Source organism: Accipiter gentilis, chromosome 26 (assembly GCF_929443795.1).
Source record: "Accipiter gentilis chromosome 26, bAccGen1.1, whole genome shotgun sequence".
NCBI classification, from domain to species: Eukaryota; Metazoa; Chordata; class Aves; order Accipitriformes; family Accipitridae; genus Astur; species Astur gentilis.
In genome coordinates this window covers 16,373,305-16,390,520 of record NC_064905.1, presented here as the reverse complement: position 1 = coordinate 16,390,520, position 17,216 = coordinate 16,373,305, and the positions used below count along the sequence as shown (strand labels likewise).

General features: G+C 56.1%; 2 protein-coding genes across 5 annotated transcripts; both read right to left on the bottom strand.

Moving 5' to 3' along the window:
• Positions 1-87: 87 nt before the first annotated feature.
• On the bottom strand, positions 88-5,373 carry CD74 (CD74 molecule). 4 transcript variants are annotated; one of them, XM_049829559.1, is made up of 9 exons: positions 5,243-5,373; positions 3,642-3,817; positions 3,437-3,525; positions 3,280-3,333; positions 2,937-3,032; positions 2,606-2,696; positions 1,992-2,180; positions 1,529-1,618; positions 88-1,314 (listed from the first exon to the last, which is right to left on the bottom strand). In XM_049829559.1, exons 1-9 carry the CDS (start codon positions 5,311-5,313, stop codon positions 1,304-1,306), a joined length of 867 nt encoding a protein of 288 aa, XP_049685516.1. In that variant the 5' UTR covers positions 5,314-5,373; the 3' UTR covers positions 88-1,303. The 4 variants fall into 4 exon arrangements, with proteins under 4 accessions (XP_049685516.1, XP_049685517.1, XP_049685518.1 ...); XM_049829560.1 differs by having other exon boundaries at positions 88-1,311; XM_049829561.1 differs by lacking the exon at positions 1,992-2,180.
• A 5,647-nt stretch (positions 5,374-11,020) lies between these two features.
• RPS14 (ribosomal protein S14) lies at positions 11,021-14,547 on the bottom strand. Its single transcript, XM_049829569.1, has 5 exons — positions 14,400-14,547; positions 12,922-13,072; positions 12,443-12,604; positions 11,867-11,943; positions 11,021-11,131 (listed from the first exon to the last, which is right to left on the bottom strand). Exons 2-5 carry the CDS (start codon positions 13,068-13,070, stop codon positions 11,064-11,066), a joined length of 456 nt encoding a protein of 151 aa, XP_049685526.1. The 5' UTR covers positions 13,071-13,072; positions 14,400-14,547; the 3' UTR covers positions 11,021-11,063.
• Between the last annotated feature and the right edge of the window lie 2,669 nt (positions 14,548-17,216).

The window sequence follows — 17,216 nt, the reverse complement described above, 5'->3', positions numbered from 1 at the left end:
CTTTCTGCCTGCTCCCCAAGGACAAGCAGAGGCTGTTGCTCCTCAGCTTTGCATTGCGTGTTCTGGTATTGGTTTGTACTCCCCCCCTCTCCCCCCCCATCACTAAATGCTGTGTAGGGGCAGATGCTGAGAGCAGGTTTTTGCCTCACCCTGTGTTGATCCAGCCTGCTGCCTCACTGGCAGCTGCTACCCTGCACCTTGTATTGGGCTTGTGTCTGGTTTCCTTGCTTCCCTCCCAGCCCAGGGGTTTAGGATGTGAGGAGAAAAGGGACCAGATCCCCTTATGATCCTCCCTGCCATGCTGTGCAGCCTGGCTCCAGGCTCTGCTGGTGAGGGCAGAGCTCTCTGGCCACCACCTTCACACCAGCGCAATCCAGGACAAGAAGGGAGATGGCTCCTGGCACAGGGGACTGCTCTCCTCTCCCCCCACACCCCACGCTGCAACTCAAAAGTGACTTCAGCCTCCTGGGCTGTGCTAGGTGCAGGGGGACCCCAGGGTGCAGGGAAGATTGAACAAGTGATGGGCCAGGAATGTAGCAAGGAATACATATGATCCTGGGTGGGGGCACAGATGTTACCTTTTTTCTTAAGATTCATTTATTTTTAACCTAGGACAGCTGTAAACTGTTCGCAAGCACTGCACTGCTAGAGTTGCTTACAAGGCTTTCTTATTCAAAAGTTTATTAGAAATAATTGGCTTGTGAGATCATTTATAAAGGAACTATCAGATATATTCAGAAAAATTAGAGCCCCTCTGACTCCAGGGTCAGCTCCTCTGCCTGCTGTTACCCACTGCCGTGGCTGTTGCCAAGCTTGAAGGCAAAAGCTGAAGGTGAATGTCTTATCTACAAAACTACCCTCTAGTAATCTAACAGGGCTTCAACCTACAGGGGTCAGTTAAGAAGCTGGTGGAGGTCGTTTTGTTGCTTTTAATGTTCAGAGTAAGAAAGCATTAAGGGCTCATTCTTCAGCAGGGGTGAGCTCTGCACCTGCTGCTGCATGGCTGCTGAGGGATGCTGATGAGGAAAATGGAACAGGGTTTATGGGTCTGACATAGTTGAAATAATTTTCCAGCCTGCTTTACCCACCCTCTGAGGGAACACTTTGTCTCTAGCACTGATCCTGGTGGCAGCTCAGCCCCATCTGCAGCAGGGGAAGGGTCACAATCGGTGCCTTGAGGGGCAGGGGTGCCCACTGTTAATCGCCTTGGAAAAGCAGTGTAAGAGCAGAAATGAAACAGAACAAAATAAAACATGTGAGCTGGGATGCTGAAGACGGGACAGGCATCCGCTGGCATCCTCTTCTACTTGGCTGCTGGGGAAAGAGAGGAGGGAATCAGTAAGATGGCTCCAGGACCTCCCACAGCCCAGGCTGCTTTTGCTCTGTCTCCATCACAACCTCCACCTCCCCAGCGGTGCTTCGGTGCTGCCCTGGCTCTTGGGGGTGGACCAGTACCTCCCCCACCTCCTCTGCCCCAGCCCCCAGGGCTTTCCCCTTCCCAGTGCCACGACTGTGCTTGGACTCTCACCTTTCTCTGCACCCAGCTGGAACGCGTCCACCCCAGAGAAGATCATCTCCTCTGGGTCCACGGTGGTGGCGGCAGCAGCAACAGCAGCACCTGCAGAGGGAGGGCAGGACATGGGTGATGGATACCTGGAGCTGCCCCATCGTCTCTACCCCTCTGAGGGCCGTGGGGGAGAGCCTGCATCCATGGGTGGAGCTGCCGGTTTGGGGGCAAGGGGTGGCTCATAGAAAACTGTGACTGCATGCCTTGGCTCTAGCCGCAGCTACCCAAGGAGGGCTGTGGTTTTTAGGGTCCCCTCCAACCTTAACGTGCTGGCATCAGAGGGGGGTGAGGGATGCTCTCCACCGCTTGGGCACCCTCCTCTCCTCTCCCTGGCAGCTCTCCTTCTCCCTAATTGCAAGCAAAATGGGGCAGCATCCATGCACGCTGCTCATTCCTCTCCTCCATCCCCTCCCTGGTGACCTACCGGGGCAGTCCAGCTTTTTCCGAGTAGCAGTGCCCTCAATCTTGGTGCCATTTTTGTAGGAGCACCAGCAGTAGCCTGTGGCAGCATTGCACTGCTTGGGCAGGTAGTCGCCGTTCTCATCGCACTGTGGGCGGAAGCGACCTGGCTGGACACCCCCAAAATTGGCCTCCGCCTGGCACTTAGTTTGCACTAGGGCAATAAAAAACAAAGGGGAGACACCATGAGCCCCTCGGGCCCTTCTGCCGCTCGGCAGCCTCAGCGGGAGCTTTTTAATCCAGAAGCAGTTAAATTCAATTTAAAAGGTGAACAAGCCCCATCCTCGTGACCTTTCTAAAGCTCTTGGGCTAGCCAAGGACTGAGGATTTGGTGTGCTGCTCTGGCTTTTCAGATATTTGCTCATCCCAAATGCCCTGCAGGCAACGGGCGGTGGCTCTGTGATGTCCTAAAGGTCACCACCAAGAGGTTCCCCATGGAACAAAAGGGTCCGTGACCGGTCAGGGGACAGAGGGTTCAGTTGCCTTTGGGAAGCCCCATGCTGGCACCTCCTAGGGGGTGGTTGCTCCCAAAGGGCCAGTCCCAACCCTCCCCAGCTCAGCAGCCCCCTTCCCTGATACCTTTCTCCGCTGGGATCGCCTTACGATCCTCCGGCTTGGGGTTCTTGGCCATTTCAAACAGCAGCCACTTGTGCATCCAGGATTCAAAGGACTGCAACAAGAGGAACCAGCGTGTTAACCAGCACGGGGCGGGGGGCGCACCATGGGGGGAGCTGTGCCGCATGCTCCACCTTGGGCCAAGGAAGGTTGCGAGCACCACCACCTTCCTTGGGGTGGGAGTAACCCAAGCCTGGCTCAAGCAGGACTGTTTTTCCAGGTGTGGACACCCCAGTCCCTCCCCAAAGCGGGGTGCTCCTAGAAGGGGAAGAGTAGGATGGTAGCAAGCACTGACCTTCCAGTCTGCATCAGTCATGGTCTTCTTCAGGCTCTTCAGGTTGTCCATCAGGCTGTCCTTGAGCTCCGGGAACATCTTCCTGGGGTCTGCTTGCTGCAGAGTGACCACCACGGTGAGAGAGGGCAAAGAAAAATGAGGGGGGTGAGGGGGGTGGGGGGTTGAAGCTCTGCTTGTATCAGCCAGACAGACATTGCAGGAGGCCACAAGCTCCCACCAACTCGGAGCACCCCAAGAAACCCCAGACCCAGCCAAGAGACAACAAGCTGGAAGCAGAAGGTCCCATCACCTCCTGCAGCTCAGGGGGCAGCTATGGGATCGGTGGGGGAGCGGGGGACCTTACCAGCAGCAGGTGCTTCACTTGGTCCTCGGTTTTGTTGCTAGGAGGGGCCATGTTCTCAAGAGAAAAGGCAAAGGGCCAGCATGAGCGCAAGGGCTGGCAGCGAGCCCTGAGGGCAGCAGCCAGCAGCCAGTGCCAAGCAGCCGTGGACATCTCTTACCATCTTTTCTTCAGAGGGGGCAAGAGGCAGGACCCTCATGGCTAGAGGTATGTCTAGATTCATCCTCATCTTGCTCACTGGCTTGGCACCTGCCGAGGAAGGAGCGACGTGAGGGGCGCTGCGTTGGGTGGTCCAGGGGGGGACCCGTCCCCTCTCTCTGGCCACCACCCCCCGCCCTCCCACTGGTGCCCATGGGGCTACTGACTGGTGGGCAGCTTCCTCTGGAGTGCCTCCAGCTGCAGGGTCTGGGAGGTCTTGGTCAGCTTGCTGATCTGCCCGCTCTGCTGGTAGACGAAGTAGACAGTGACAGCCTGGCCGGCGATCAGCAGGGCCACCAAGATGGAAAGCGTGGAGAGGGCGGCTTTGCGGCCCCACGCAGACCTGCAGGACATGGAGAGGGAGCTCAGCCCCAGCCACTGGCAGCAGGAGATGTCCTCATACCCTGCCATCATCACCCGCCCCAAAACACCTCCTGCACCCCACATCACCCCGTACCACCACAAACACCCCCCCTCCCGGGGGGTTTGCAGCCAGACAAATGCAAATTCCCCTGTCGCGGGCGTGCAGAAGTGAAATCTCAGCGTGAAGGTCACTCCTCCGCACTGGGGGAACCGAAACCCACTGCGGGGGCGAGGGGGAGGGGAGGCCCTGGAGGGGCGTGTGGGCATACGGGGGCTGCGGGCAGGGGGCTGCCAGGGGGTTTTGGGGTACGGCATCGCTCTGGGCATCGCCTTTTGCAGGCTGACGAAGCCACCTGAAGCCTTGCTGGTCCTGGGGGGCTGAGGACATACCCCATGGGATGCCGGATTGCATTTAATTTTTAAAATTTCGTGCAAAAAGCGAAGGCGCGGGGCACCCCGAGCGCAGAGGCCGGCCGGGCAGGTGGGCGTCGAAGTGCTGCCATGGCACTGGGATGCCAAGGGAAGGCAAAGCCAAGCACCAGGTGGCCGCCTGCCACGCTGCCAAGGCCTCCCCGGGCCAGATCCTGCCCCGCCGGGGTGAACGGGGCATCGGTGGGGTGCGGTGGGGCCCCAGAAAGCCACCACCTGCCTCCGCTGCCCGACGAGGTGAGGACACCCATGGGTGCTGGCCGGCCGCCACTGCTGCTGCAGGCCATGTCCCGAGCGGGACTGGCTGGACAAATGTCTGCCTGGTGACTGATGATGGCAGAGCTTCCGGGCTTCTGATTGGCTGGAAGTGGTTTGGTGGGGGGCCCAAAGAGGTTGGGAGATGGGGGCTGGTTGGGGACACGGGGAGTGGCCCCACAAAGCTGGGTCTGTGCCATGTCCCTGCCTGCCCCATAACCATCTTCTGCCCCGCCTGCCCCATAGCCACGTCACCAGCCCGCCTGCCCCACAGCCACGCTGTTCCTCCATCCGGCCCGTAGCCGTGACTCCAGCCCCTCTGCCCCATAGATGCGCTATGCCCCCGTCTGCCCCATAGCTACGCTGCGAACCGGTCCACCCCATAGCCATGCCACGTCCCCATCTGCCCCCGAGATACAGCAACCCCCTCCTCAACCTCCACAGCCACCCTGTGCCCCTGCCTGCCCCACAGCCACGCTCCGGCCCCTTCCACCCCATAGCCACCCCACGGCCCCCTTGGCTCCGCAGTGTCCCGCAGCCACACCGTGACCCCACCTTCCGCCCCATAGTCACTCTGAGCCCCCTCAGCTCAACTTCTACCCCCTTCCACCCAACCGCCACGCAACGTCCCCTCTGCCCCACGTCCCCATCGTGCCCGCTTCGCCCTCCCCGTGCCCCCTTGACCCCACGGCCCCCATCCCCGTGTCCCCAACAGCGGCACCTCTGGGTGTCCCCAGTGTTGAGCACGTTGCTGCCGCGGTCGGAGATGAGGTCCCGCTGCTCCTCGGCCATGGCTTCGCTGTCAGCACACCGATGGGCAACGAACACCCCCAGTGCTGTCGCTGGAAATACCCCCCCAGGTCCCCACCCTGCCCTGCCACCTCTTGGGGGGGGACAAAAAAAAAAAAGCCCAATTGGCTGCTGGTGCCTGCATCACCTGTTGCCAGGCAGACCTCTGTTCAGAAGGTCTCCAATCCAGAAATGATGCTGGATCCGGCCGTGAGCACGGCAGACACTTCGTGGGGCATTGCTTCCCACCCCACGGCCACGGGCAGGTCACGACACCCCACCCAGCCTGGTGACACCCGGTACCATGGGCCTGGGGGGGTCTGGTACCCCCGGAGAGGCAGGAGGTGGGATATGGGGTACAGGTACGTGGGATGTGGAGGTGGGAGGCAATGGGGGAGGAAGGAGGCAGGAGGTGGGATGCCGTGGGGTGGGCTCCCCACAGCAAAGGCTAAGCAGGACCCTCCGTGGGGGCATGCCGTCAGGGTACGCTCCTCCTCGCTCACTTCTGCTGCCAGGGAAAAGATGCACTTTGGCCCAAACCCCACCTCGAGGGTCACTTTGGACCCCCCCTGGGTGGGGGTTCTTGGCCAGCGCCTCTCAGGCTGAGGGGGTAACAATTAAAGGACCACCAAGTGTTTTCAAGCCCCTCTCCCTCTTGCAGCACCCCCCTTGCCCTGCCTGCAGCAGCTTTCGGGGGGCTGAAGCCCCAAACCCGAGGGAGAAGAAGCAGCTCCTCAAGGTGGGTGACCCCCAAAGCACCAGTGGGAGTGGGGCAGCGTGGGTTCCCAGCCCACCCCACAGCCCTGCTAGCGCTAAGTGGACGAAAGCAGCCATCCACCCCCATAATGTTGATTTTAGGTGATTTTACATGAAGACCTAGGGCAGCCCAGGTGTAACACATCCCCGATGCCGCGGGGCTTGGCCTTGCCGGGCACGCCGCACCTAGCACCGAGCCCACTCCAGCATCGGGACCCAGCACAAGCGAGGCCCAGGTTCAGCCAAAAGTGAAACTCCGAGTGTGAAATGAAAAGCAATCCATCCGGGCATCACAAGTTACCAGGCAAACTTCCTCACGCGTGGCCCAAGGGCCAGAAAGCGGGAAGACTGGGGTGAGCGCAGGCAGGTTTCTTCAGCGACTCCATCCCTTCTCCTGGGGTCAATCCCAGAGCCATCCCACCAGCAGGGATGGCACAGCCAGTCCCTGGCAGTGAGGTGGGAGAGCGGGATTAAGGAATAACCTAAAAGCATTTCTAAGGAGCAGGGCAGGGTCTCCTGGCAGATGCTGTTTCTGGAGGAGAAGCAGGCGCTGGTGGGACGATGCTCCGGTTTCCCGGGTGGGAAATCGCAGCCCCCGTGCAGGGGAAGGGCCTCGGTGCTCAGAGTCCCGTCCCATCCCCAGGCTCATGCGACCCAGCTGGGAAAGTCCCGGGGGCACCCAGGGGTGCACGGACCCTCTGCCCAAGGGTGTCCATCAGCCTCACCCCAGGCCACTTGTGTCCCCAGCTCCTGCCCCCACCTGCATTCCTCCCCGCAGGCTATTTTGAAGACAAATAACTTATCTGCTGCTTTTTTTTAGGGGATGCTACATTTAGCAACCATATCTGAGGTGTTTTTAAAAAAAAAGGGGAAAAAAAGGGGGGGGGGGGGGGGGAGAAAAAAGCACATAAAACCCTTCCATAAATTTTTCAGCTCTCCTCTTACTCTCAGCCCACAGCGGGCACTGGGGAGTTTGGGGGGACATGGGGTTTTGTCGCAGCCCCAGCCTGTGCTCAGCTGCTCACTGCTGCAAGCCCCCCACCCTGGGGCCACGCTCCAGACACATTCCGTGACCAGTCTTAGCCCTAAGGGGAACTAAGGAAAGGCTGAACAGGAACTCAAGAGCAAACCCCCCCACGACTTCATGGAGCTGGGCCCAACTCTGCAAACCACAAACACAGGCGATAAACTGGGGGGGGGGGGGGGGGGGGGGGGGGAGAGCCCTGCTCCCCCCCAGGCAGGCTGAGCCCCTGGCCCCAAGCCCAGCTGGGGACTGTCAGCACCAAATCAGACCTCTCTCTGCACACAGACATTTCCAATAACTTCTTCAATACTCCCCGCCCCCCCCCCCCCCCCCCCCCATACCTTTCTGCACAGGGCTGTGGCATCTAACGTGTTTCAAGTCTGTACATTGATTTTCCTGGGAAGATGCAGACCTTTTTACAGAGCAGCTTTCAGTCTGCCTTATCCCCTTCTCTTTCTTCCATAGCCTGAGGCTGGCACCCAGACCCAGCACAGGCTCATCACCACCCTGTCACCCCCGAGGCTTCGTATTTGTGTGTATTTTGTGCTGCCCATGAAAAACTTGACAAGCACCGTGACAGGAGGCTGGGGAACCAGCTGTCTTTTGGGGGAAAAGAAGCCATCTGGAGCAAGGAGCAGTTTCAGGACTCGGCTCAGACGTGCCTGTTCTCTGGGAACCTTGACCCAAGCCAGCAGACCAATTATTTTGGGCAGGGAGGCGGAAATAACCCCGCAGGCATTCATGTGAAGCCATTCATTACCAGCCGAGCCTCCATCTCACAGCCCGCAGATCCTGCATAGACTGACATTTGGTGAACAAACCCCCATTTCTCACTGCAGGTGAGAAGACACCCTTGGCAGCACAGGATCAGCCCCAGGCAAACCCAAGGTGAACGGCCGAGGCACAGGGCTCCCCAGCAAACACAGACCCGTCTCTGGGGATGCACTGCAGCCCCTGAGAAGCCCCCTGCCCTCGGTAGGACGAGCATCCCTGCCAGGGAGACACAGGGTGGGCAGCCACACATCTCCCACCCATGCAGCCGGAGGCAGGGAGCCATCACCCAGCTGCAGGGGGTTTGCAGGTGACATAGTTCCTCGCCAAATCACACAAGACAGGCCAGCTGGGTAGGGGCAGGGACTGGCAAGAGCCCTGAAACCCATCCACGCCACTCAGCCAGGAGAGTCTTTCCCTCCATACAGCCCTGGGATGTGTGCCAGGCAGCCTGCGCCATGCAGCGACCTGCTTGGCTCTCCCGTTTCTCTTCCTCATTCACCATTTCTTCCCTTGGGGGGTTTACACCAACATGGGAAGTTGTTTCAAAGACGTCAGATCAGCTAAGAAATAAAAGCTATTTTTGCCATTAATTGTACAGCAAGGTCAGGGAACAAACACTCTGCCCACGGTACAGCAAGGGCAGCAAGTGGCATGGGCTGGGTTTACAGCAGCTCAGTCTTGACAGCCCTGCGCACCCAGCAGAGCTCCTGCTTCCAAAGATTAAGGGCTAATAAAGCAAATCCACCTTCCTGCGCTGGGCAAAGCTCCTGCCACCTGTGCAAGCCCCAGAAAACCTCCCCAGGGGAGGATACACCAAGCAGGGTAGTAGGTCTGTGTTCCTCCTGCCTCAGGTTAGACACGAAGGTCCCAGCTGCTGCTTCAGCAACCTCCTCTCCAGAGCCGAACGAGACCAATGCCACCACAAGGCTCATTGCCACGGGGTGCCAGCCAGGTCCATGCTGCCTGGAGATCAGCCCAACACTGCTACATGGGGAGAACCCCCCAGCTGGATAAAAAGCCGCTTCCCTTCTCATGCCCTCAGAGCAGTAGTGAGCACACACCTTCCCACTGCCACATCTGCCCTTAAACACTGCAGGGCTAAACTTTCCTGCGCCAGGCTGGCTGGGCCCTGCCTTGGTGGGCAGCAGAAGGGAGACGGAACTGAGCAGAAAACATCACAAACTGCACCCAAAAGAGATGAGCCCAGTCTGTTAAATTTGTACCGCTGCAAAGGTCCTGCGTTGGATCTTATGTTCCTGTAGAGCTCTCGCCAAATGTACCCTGTGAAGTAGCCACATGAATGTCACCTAGGACAAAGTAACACATACCAGAACAGCAACAGGTTTCACTTTATCTACAAGTATATTAATAAAATAAAATAAATTAAAAAAAACCAAACTGATGAGCTGTTAGTAACACGCCACACCTTCACCTCCTGCAAACAGCATTCCCACTCTGCTGCAGTCCTCTGCCCTGTTCCCTCCTCAGTTCAGCTCCATGCTGGCTGAGCCACCACTGGTTTCATTTTTTCAGCACCTTCTCTTCACAGAGTTTAAAGAACACTTTAAGTACAGGAAAACTGTGATTTGAACAGCAAATAGCGCACTTCTAAGACAGTAAGGGAAGTTTATTCTGAAGTTTTCCATGGCCACATATAAAATTGCAAATAAAACACTATGGCTGCGCCAAGGGAAATGCTGGCTTAGGAACATCTGTCCAGGCAGAAATTTTTTCCACAGAAAGGGGAAGTCATGTATTAAGCAACAGTTTGCAGAAAACCCAACAGTAGTTAGCTTGCTCACGAGCCCAGCTTTCTTTTCCACAGCAAGGACACCTCCAAGAGATCATGACTCACTTTGAAACCACAAGCATCCAAGTAGTTTTCACTATTTCGATCAAGAGGCACCATGGCTTCAGATCAGACAGCCTGGTTTCCTCCTCTGTGAAACTCATCCCCTTGTACTGTGCAAGAGCTAGGGCTTGACAACTGATGACCAAGCTTGACAGAAGCAACATCTTCTGGATCCAGTCCGGGCTGAGTAACTTTACCAGAACAGAGACTGGTTTGAGAGCAGAGCACCTCCAACACCACCATCAGCCAAAGCATCCTTTCCCACAAGGGGAGGGAGGCTCAGGAGCGGGCAGGTAAAGGAATCCCCCGTAAAGTGTTTTAAGATGCAAAGGTGTGGGAAAGAGCCCCCGCAAAAGCGGTGAGGGTCTTAAGCCTCAGGATCTGGAGGCTGACCTTGTCCAGGACCCCAGGACATCAGAACACCGCCTTCCAGCTTCATTTTACAGGCCACACCACATCACGTATAGGACTACTGCTTGCCATGTAACTGTGCTAAGAACCCTAAGGTTTTTCAACCCATTCTGATAAATAACCATCACTTAAACCTGACTGCAAGTATTCCTGGGCAAACACTTTACCAGCTCCAGATGAGCTCACTCACTCATTGCCAAGAGTTCCACTGAACAAGGGAAAACACTACAAGTTGTAGCCGACTGCAATAAACTCCTACCTACCTATCGCAGGATAGCGCAAGACAGACCCACGTCCAAACAGGCACTGCACTGTATGAGGGCTGACATCACCACTGCACAGGAGGAACTTTGACAATTTCATATCTCTCTCTCAAGCTGTAGAAGCCACAGCTATTTTAACCATAAGCATACAGAACCCACCTAATTTAAACTACACTTCTCAAGTATTGTATGCCCATGAATCTCATCTTGGTCTAAAATCTTGTTACAGCCGAGGAAGCGGCAGGAACAGGAGTGACTTCAAAGCCTGGAGAGCTAGGAAGAGAAACACTGGCAAAGGTGGAAATGGGTACTTATTCCAGGTGATGGCAGCACATTCCGTGGAGGGCAAACACCAGTGCAGGAAGCAGGGCAGGACTAAGAAGCGAGGAGTCATTTTTCTTAAATACCTCTGGAAGTATAAATACATAAACAGAGCAGCTGAGGGAGCTGTAATTCCAGTGCTTTTAGAAGCTTTTCCCATGTAATTCAAAAGCACCTCTGCTGCAGCAGTACTAACCCCAACACAAACCAGAAGCCCAGCTTCAGAGCATAAGCCACTGGTGGATGTAATTAAAACTAAAGTCACTCAACTTCTGAGCATACCTCAGTAAGAAAACACACAGCTGAGAAGAGGTTTAAAAGAGAGCTTTAATAACGAAAGGTGCAGCATTGTTTACAGACGACGTCCACGGCGACCACCCTTTCTGCGAGTACTGTCAGAGGGGATGGGGGTGACATCCTCTGCAGGGAGAAGAAAACCCAAAACCACAGTTACTTTCCAGAGATACCCCAAGAAACCAACCGGGCACAGCCACCCAACCCCAGCAGTCACGGCTGCACCTCAGTAGTCAGTCACCACAGAAGCCATGCACAGGCAGAAGAAACACTCCATGGGAGTGCAGATATTCGTGAACTTGCCGAGGGCTGGGTACCCAGTGATTTAATACTTAGGAAGCAAAAATCCCCATCTCCCATCCCACTTAAACCAAGCAGCCACAGCATTTCCAAAGAAACAGAGGGTGCTTGTTGTATCTTTCAGAGCAGCCAGCACCACTGCTTCTTGTGACTCCCCTACAAAGTTTGGGACTGTCTCTCAAACAGTTGGAGGAATTCCATCATTACTGAGTCACGCTCTTAAACCGAGACCAACACGGTATTTCTAGGCGACTCAACAGCTCTGGCACAAACGCTGTTATGTCAGACGAGCATCAGCATCCTGCTGTGCAGCTGGGATTTATCGTGCAGACAGAAACTTGGTTTCTCAAGTCTGTTTATGCCACCTCCTGGTGAATTGTCAATTTAAGAATCTGTTTAGATTAAATCACACCTTCAGTGCCATCTGACAGAGGCCAAGAAAAACATGGTTTTGTTTTTCTGTTTTGTTTTTCTTTCTTTTTTTTCCTCTCCAAAGTAACAAGGCTCTGTGCTGATATACCATGACATACACATCCAGTTATCACTTTCTCCATCACTCACCAATGCGGCCGATCTTCATTCCAGATCGGGCCAGAGCTCTCAGTGCTGACTGAGCACCAGGTCCAGGAGTCTTGGTCCTGGAGGAGACAGTCAGAACCAATAATCCCTTAAGCGATTTAGGAGTTGAACACAGTTCACAAACAATTGATAATGTTAAAATCACAGTGTCCCCAGACCAAAACATCCAGATACCAGAACTCACCCTCCTCCTGTCCCCAGACCCAAACCATTCACAATCAGCCACCAGACAGGCACTTCACTGTCATTCCAAGCTAACACATCTCCAAGTTTGACAGCACCTCCCCATCCACCACCAGCTAAATAAGAGCATACCCTAACTCCAGTCAACTGAAGACGCCCATTCAGAATGAGTTCCAGATTCTCAGTGAGACATGACAACAGCCAGTCACCATACCAAGTGACAGACATCCTTCAGGTCAAGTTTAAAGCCAAGTTCACAGGGTGCATCTACCTTACGAACTGAGGCAGTGCAAAGAAGTGATGTGATGCAATCTGGCACGGATCCAAGACCAGACACATCCTCTGGCAATGCTGAGCCCAGCCCCTCCAACATACCTATTTCCACCAGTAGCACGCAGCTTGATGTGCAGGGCAGTGATGCCCAGTTCCTTGCACCTCTGGGCAACATCCTGGGCTGCCAGCATAGCTGCGTAGGGAGAAGACTCATCTCTGTCTGCCTTCACCTTCATGCCACCAGTCACACGGCAGATGGTTTCCCTACAAAAGGGAAAGAAGACATTCAGAAAAAAGCCCTTCCTCTTTCCTCCCCACAAACCAGCTTCTGGGTACAGACAGAACCAGGTATTTTGAGTGTTACAGGATGAGTAAGCTGCCATCCAGTACCTTGAGCACAACATTCATCCCAGAGGAGCACACCAAGCCATCTGGCCTATGTTCATGTATGCACACAATCTTATCTTACAGCTCAGCAGAAGCTCAAGGATTCTGTTGGAACCCCCAGCCAAATCTGATCTCTGTTTTCAAAATGAAAGGAGCCAGGTACTGCAGGGAGCTGACTGGCGTTCAATACTCACTTGCCAGAGAGATCAGTCACATGGACGAAAGTATCATTGAAGGAAGCAAAGATATGGCAGACGCCGAACACGTTTTCTCCTTCAGCAACCTGAGGTCCCAAGCTGATGACCTGTTCTTCCTTCTTCTCCTTGCCCTTACGAGGTGCCATTTCTGAACAACAACCAAAGTATGAGTGATGGTGGATTCTTCAGCATCCTCTTACAGGATTTTAGGAAATTCCCTGCTACTGCAACCTTTTACTAAGCAAGATAAATGAGTTACCGTTGGCAAAACGCAGGTAGTAATTTTGGGGTACAAGTGGACTTCTTATAAAACCCAAGATTCCGAGCTTTCCTGTGTGCTGGCAGGCAGGTCACCACCCACAACTGTTTAGTGGGGTCTCTCCTGCAGCACTTCACAGTAGAAGCTACCTAAGCTGTGCTTCATGGCAGCTGCTGCCCCCAGGCACTGCTGCAGCACAGGGAGCCCCCTTCCTTGATAACCAACAATGCTAAGAGCTTCTCCTTGCTTGTTTATATGACTTTATGGAAAGAAAATACCTAGCCAAACAATTATTAAAGACCCGGGTAAAGCTCTGACTCTGCAGACCTTTCAAATACTAGCTTGGGTTCTTCCTTGTTATTGGTCTCCTAACATCATCCTTGGGACCAGCCCAAGTCTTCTGCCTCTGAAGCCTACACCCAGCCACGGAAGGTGGCAGACATGGCAGTCAGCAGTGCTTGGTTAGGTGGCTGGGGATCCCCTGCAACTGCTCCGGAGCACGGGAAGTAGGTTCCCTATTGCCCTCTCCTGCCAAATACCAGCTACAACTGGCACCTTGGAGAAGTCTACTGACATCATTAAGGAAATCAACCCAAGCATGACGTACTTTCACCCACAGGCCTCAGCCCGACGGTCCCCTCAAAAAAAAAAACAGCCGTGAGCACCGACTGTTAAATCAAGGCCTACACAGCCACTCTGACAGCCACGTCCCCTTCCTGACAGCTAGCAAAAGGCTCCATGGACATTACCGTCCCCAGCTGGGGTCCATAAAGCCTAGCGATACCCACAGGACAGACAGAGCAAACACCGAGCCCTGGGCGCTGTTACCACTGATACCGACCTCGGAGCAACGAGCCCGCTGCTCTTCAGCGCTCACCTGAGGCCGCACTGAACACAGCCCCGGCCGCTCAGGGGCCAGCGGGCGGGAGGAGGCCCGCAGCCGCCTCCCGCAGCCTCGGCCGAGCAGAGAGCCGCGGCCCTGCCTCCCCTCTCCTCCGCCCCCAGCCGTGAGCGCCGGCCCTTCCCCGGGCGCCTAGCTACGCCAGCCCCCGGCTCGCCTGCGGCCTAGCGCCCCGCTCCGCCGGGCGCGCCTCCCCCGCGCCAGCTGCGCTGCCCCGCGGAGCCCCGGGCCCGAGGAGGCGGACGGCGGGCGGGAAGGCGTCAGCGAGGCGCGGGCCGGCGGATGGCGACGGATGCGCGGCAGCCCCACACTCACCTGCGCGTCTCCTCCGGCGGCCGCCACTGGAAAGGAAGCGGCAGGGTCAGGGGGCGGAGGTCACCGTTTCTCACCCGGAAGTGGTGACGGGAGGCGGCCGAGTGCCGCGGGGGGGAAGCGGCGTTTCCCCGATCGCAGGGCGGGATTCTACCCCGATCCCGATTCCGACCCCGCCACGTCGGCCGCCGCCATGAAACCGTGAAGGGCGCTCCCGAGGGCAAGCCGGGCCGACCTCCCCAAGATGGCGCGGCCGCCTCCCCCTCCCCGGGTCCCTTCCCAAGATGGCGCCCCCCCCGGGATCCCCCCAAGATGGCGGCGGCCGCTTGCCGAGGGTCCCTCCCCAAGATGGCGGCGGGGGCGCGGTTGCCTCTTTCTGCCCCTGACAGAGCCGTGCTGGGAGAGCATTGAAAACGCAGGCCCGAATCGGTATAAAAACCAACGAGAGGAAAATCGGTGTAATGCTAGCACGCTGACCGCTTTCTCCCGGCCGGGCAGCCGCAGTTGCCGCTGCCTGGGCTCAGCTAGAGGCGGACCGGGGCACAGGCCTTTCCCCCTCGCTCCACCATCGGGCAGCTGAGCACAGTGAGGTGTTGGGGGGGTCCACGTAGCTGCTTGTGCCTGCCCTGAGTTCAGGTGGGAGCCCTGACTGTGAGGAGGTGTTTTGGAATTTACCTGTAAGGGTGGTGGTTTTAATATCTGGAAGTCTGGTGTATTTTCTGTTAAGGAGCTAACGGGAGAGATTTCAGTACAGGTAATTCTCTGTTGGGAACTCGGACAGCTGATGTGAGTGGTGTAGACTTTGCAGTTGCGAGCGCTGGTGCAGGGACTACCTCCCACAGCAATTATTGGGGGAGATTTCTTCCACCTCTACAGCCAACAGAGTGTAAATTTGTAAAGTTTTACGTTAAGGTGGTCCAGCCAGCGAATATTTTCTGGTTCCAAGTGATCTAAAAAGCGCTCAGGAGAGTAAGGATGGGAAACATCAAAGACCTTTGGAAAAAAGGCAGATTGAACCTGATTTTGTAGCGCTTGCGATACGCTTCCTGGGCCTGATCCTGCCCTGCTTCCAGATGCCCCCGCCAGGCACTGAGCTGCCTCTGGTGCTTAGTCCTCCGGGGAAGCGGAGAGCTTGGAGCCGGGCAGGACTGGGTTGTGAGTGACAGACTGGGAGCCCACCCATGGGTGCCTACATGGGGAAGGCTGACAGGCCTTCAGATCTGTACCCAGGAGCTGTGTTCAGAGCTGGTCCGACCAGAGGAGAAGCAGATGTACTAGGGAGGCTCCTTGAAATGGCCCCGCTAGGGAGACTGCACGGTCCAAAGGCCTGAGAACACATCTGTGGGGAGGGTCGAGCACGTCTGTCCGACTGACAGCATTTGCTGCTGGCCTGTGGGAAACTTCTGACTCCTTTCTCGCGCTCATCAGCTCCGCAGTTCTGGGGTGCTGTGTGTTTTTAGGCGAGCATCCACATGCCCGGCAAGGCTGATGTCTTTCAGAGTACCTTTTCCTTTCTCTGGCCAAGCATCCCAGGTCCCTCCAGGGTGCAAACCCCTCAGCTGCCACCAGGGAGAAGAGGTTTGGTCTGTAAGGCCCCCTGCTTCTCCACGCTCTCCTGTGCTGAGCTTCTTCCCCAGGAAAGCTCTCTGTGCTCACGGGTGCCACCGTAACACTTGCCTCGACACTGTGGGCCACTCGTGCCCGCTCCTCCCTTCGTCAGCAGTTTGCCATTGCGTCAGGGATCTTCCTGTTTAAATATTGAAGGAGAGACTTTTAAAATATACATTGGCGGGACTGCTGTAATTCCAGCCGGCGGCTCCAGTGACACTGGCTGTGGCCTGATTTGAAGGAAGGGGGGGAAGGAAGGAGCTAGCAGCAGTCAAGCACTGCAGAGGTCAGCCTGTGTCAGACCATGTGTGCGGTGGTGGCTGCGGGTGACCGGTCTGAGAAGGAGCCATGGGGACAGTGAAGGGTCCGCAGGCAGCCTGAGCCAGGAAGGGTGGGTTCCTCCCCAGGGAGCCACGCATGCAGGGCAGGCTACGACGATCCTCCGCAAGGCTTGCACCAGCCTACAGATGTTCCCCTGGAACAGATGCAAGCCAGAGGCAAGGAAACGGGCAAGCCTCCACTTATGGGGTAACAGGCTGAAATAACCAGATGAGCTTCTAAAAAAAAAAAACCAACACCAACCCAGCGGTTCAAAATCCAATGCTGCCCTCAGCCCAAAAGCATCTGGGAGGCAGGCTGCTCCCAGTCCCTCCAGGCTCTGTGCGGGATGGGGCTTTCTCCACTCCCCAGGAAAAATTCTTTCCTTTTACTTTGCCTTGCACCAGTCTTGGCATGTCTGCAAGGGAACTGCCTGCCCTGCAAAATGTTCCTGGGGCTCAAATGCCAGCGCTGTCCAGGCTGTCCTAGCTGCTGAGGACAGCACTGAGGATCTTCCCTGTCTGGGACAAGCAAGAAGGGAGGCACTCAGCAGGGGCTGCAAGGATTGCATCCTCCAGCCTGTCGGGGAAGGATGGGAAGGATGCTCAGGTCATGGTGGGGTCAGTGCCAGAGATGATGTGTATTTGCTTTGAGAAATCCCCCAGATTTAGTTCCTTAATGGGTAATTAACATTCCAGATGCTCCTTGGTAATAGCCTCTCCAGCCCATGGGAAACCCACAGACACAGTGACGCTGCAGGCGGATTTTGTAAGTCAGACGGTGACTAAACGAAAAGGGAGCCCAAGAGCCAAAGCAAATGGAAACACTGCTCTCGACCTCTTCTCCTGCCCGGGCTTTGGCCCTGGTGTAAACTGGTCCTGGATGAGAGGGGTC

Bases quoted from the DNA above. Each gene is read 5' to 3' on its own strand.
- RPS14 (XM_049829569.1), bottom strand. From the start codon at position 13,070: ATGGCACCTCGTAAGGGCAAGGAGAAGAAGGAAGAACAGGTCATCAGC. The intron at 11,944-12,442 runs GTATGTTGGAGG...TGTCTCCTCCAG, and splicing joins CGTGCTACTGGTGGAAATAG to GACCAAGACTCCTGGACCTG. The intron at 11,132-11,866 runs GTGAGTGATGGA...TTCTCCCTGCAG, and splicing joins AATGAAGATCGGCCGCATTG to AGGATGTCACCCCCATCCCC.
- CD74 (XM_049829559.1), bottom strand. From the start codon at position 5,313: ATGGCCGAGGAGCAGCGGGACCTCATCTCCGACCGCGGCAGCAACGTG. The intron at 3,818-5,242 runs GTGCCGCTGTTG...CATGTCCTGCAG, and splicing joins AACACTGGGGACACCCAGAG to GTCTGCGTGGGGCCGCAAAG. The intron at 3,526-3,641 runs GTCAGTAGCCCC...CTTCCTCGGCAG, and splicing joins CCAGAGGAAGCTGCCCACCA to GTGCCAAGCCAGTGAGCAAG.